Raw genomic sequence first — 1,987 nt, 5'->3', positions numbered from 1 at the left:
TCCTAAGAAATAATACACAACAAACTTAATAATACAGTCATAAGATTATTTATGGGGTTTACTTATACCTATTACTTGAAAAATTGGATATGGATTAGTGACTGGTGTGTCACTTGTGTGTCATGGTTGTTTAGAAAGTCTGAATCAGGGATCGGGTGGTGAGAATCTGTGACTTGTCAGATTGTGTGTAATCACAGACGATCCTCTGGACTCCCAAAACAAAATTAGTTATTTATGTCAACCATGATCTTGTGGGACTTACTCTCGCACCAATATATCACTCATTCACTCACTCGGCAAAGCTTTAAAACATGATTACGCACGTAAGTTTATTTTTCCTTTTCCAAACCACTCCACTGGAGTAGCTGGTCGATTTTGGTATCTTAATTTAGTTTTTTCCCAAAAGGAATATCACACCAACCAGAGATCACATGCATCAGATTAAAATAGTACTGCTCGAAGCCTTTCTTGTTTTGCAAATTACAAAGGGTACTGCTGAAGAAATACACCATATTTTATGCACAATAATACATAGAGGGAAAAAACTTATTGGAAGTAACTTATATTAGCTCCATATGTCTTTACGCGTTCAGTTTGTTTATCCCTCACTAAATTCAAAAACGTGATCTCCTTTTTGCTGAGCAGGTCACAGTCCTGTAACGTGATAGTGAAGTCGTCATGCCATTCATTTGCCCTGAATGACAGCAGTTTGTTGGTAGTGTTATTTGCACTACAAAGATCTGAGGCTTTGGAGTTAACATCTTTGAAGTATTGAAGCTCCTTGTGAAAATCAGGCCCTTGTGCATCAATCTGTTCCTTTAGTCTTGTCAGATAGTGGTCATACAGGATACGATCAAGAGCTAGGAAAGGTTCGATGTTCTCCGAGCTAGTATCCGTTGTGAGATTTTTATGTTCATGCACATTTATTGTCAGAAATATCACATCTTCTATTGACCATTTCAACAACCTTCGCAAGAGCACCAGTGATTCGAGGAACATCTCCGAGACCATAACCAAGTGAAAATGTTTGTCGAGCGTTCCGAGGTACGTTTTGAACTTTGAAATGTTTTTGTATTCCTCAGTAGGAAAACCAAAATCCCTTGCCATCTTGTTATTAGTAAATGAATGATCTCCCCACAGGGTTTCCAATGATGTGATATTATTGAGGTAGGTTTTGAACGGGTCCACGCCTCTAACATTTCTCAAGATGGGATAGTGTAGTACGTTCCGGTAGTAGTGAAAAGCTGAATACATTCTTTTGAATGGTTCTCGAACTATGGCAATATATTTGGTGTCAGGTGGTAGGTAACGAGAGAATAGTTGTTTGTTGAATTTAGTCACATGATTGCAGAGGATGTCATACCCGGACATTGCGGGTGGGGGCACAACTGATATCACTCCTTTTTTATGAATCATATCTAAATAGTTACTTTTGATGGGAAGAACAAAGTTAAGTCCCCTTTTATAACCGAACCTATAGAAGATATTCAGCATTGTGGAACTGGCACATTTGTGGACCTTCAAGAATGCAATATGGCGAACTTCTGACGAATATCGACGATCCTTTTGAAGAGCAGCTGATGCCATCGTCTTCGGTTCGACCTGACTGGCGGATGCCTTGTGCGTGATAGTGTTTGTTCCTCTGTCACATATACATCCGTTGTTGTCGAACTTTGATATTAGTATATTCCGTTTAAAAGCTTCTCCAAAATTGCTGTAGCTTATACTGAAGACTAGGATGATGGCAACGACTGAAACCTGGAGGAACAGCCTGAAACATTGACAATGTTGTATCAGGTTTACGTTATGTTATATCATGTCCTTATAATGGGTGAGTGAGATGAAGTTTTACGTGGCATCGGCATTGTTTCAGCCATACAGCGACGAGACAATGTTTCAGTTACAATTACAAAGTAGTTTGTTAAAAAACATATTTCAAACACAGCAAGTGTTTCATAGATATACAACTTACAACTTATGATTGAGT

At 38.6% G+C, this 1,987-nt stretch overlaps 1 protein-coding gene across 1 annotated transcript; it reads right to left on the bottom strand.

The window, feature by feature from the left end:
* Positions 1–546: 546 nt before the first annotated feature.
* On the bottom strand, positions 547–1,587 carry LOC124276504 (galactose-3-O-sulfotransferase 2-like). The gene has a single exon (XM_046712134.1). It carries the CDS (start codon positions 1,585–1,587, stop codon positions 547–549), a length of 1,041 nt encoding a protein of 346 aa, XP_046568090.1.
* Between the last annotated feature and the right edge of the window lie 400 nt (positions 1,588–1,987).

Source organism: Haliotis rubra, unplaced genomic scaffold, assembly GCF_003918875.1.
Source record: "Haliotis rubra isolate DU_JTF1 unplaced genomic scaffold, ASM391887v1 Scf21, whole genome shotgun sequence".
NCBI classification, from domain to species: Eukaryota; Metazoa; Mollusca; class Gastropoda; order Lepetellida; family Haliotidae; genus Haliotis; species Haliotis rubra.
Note: the sequence above shows the minus strand (reverse complement) of the source record. Positions and strands in the feature narration are given on the sequence as shown.

Excerpts from the sequence above, each read along its gene's own strand:
- LOC124276504 (XM_046712134.1), bottom strand. The coding sequence starts at position 1,587 with ATGGCATCAGCTGCTCTTCAAAAGGATCGTCGATATTCGTCAGAAGTT.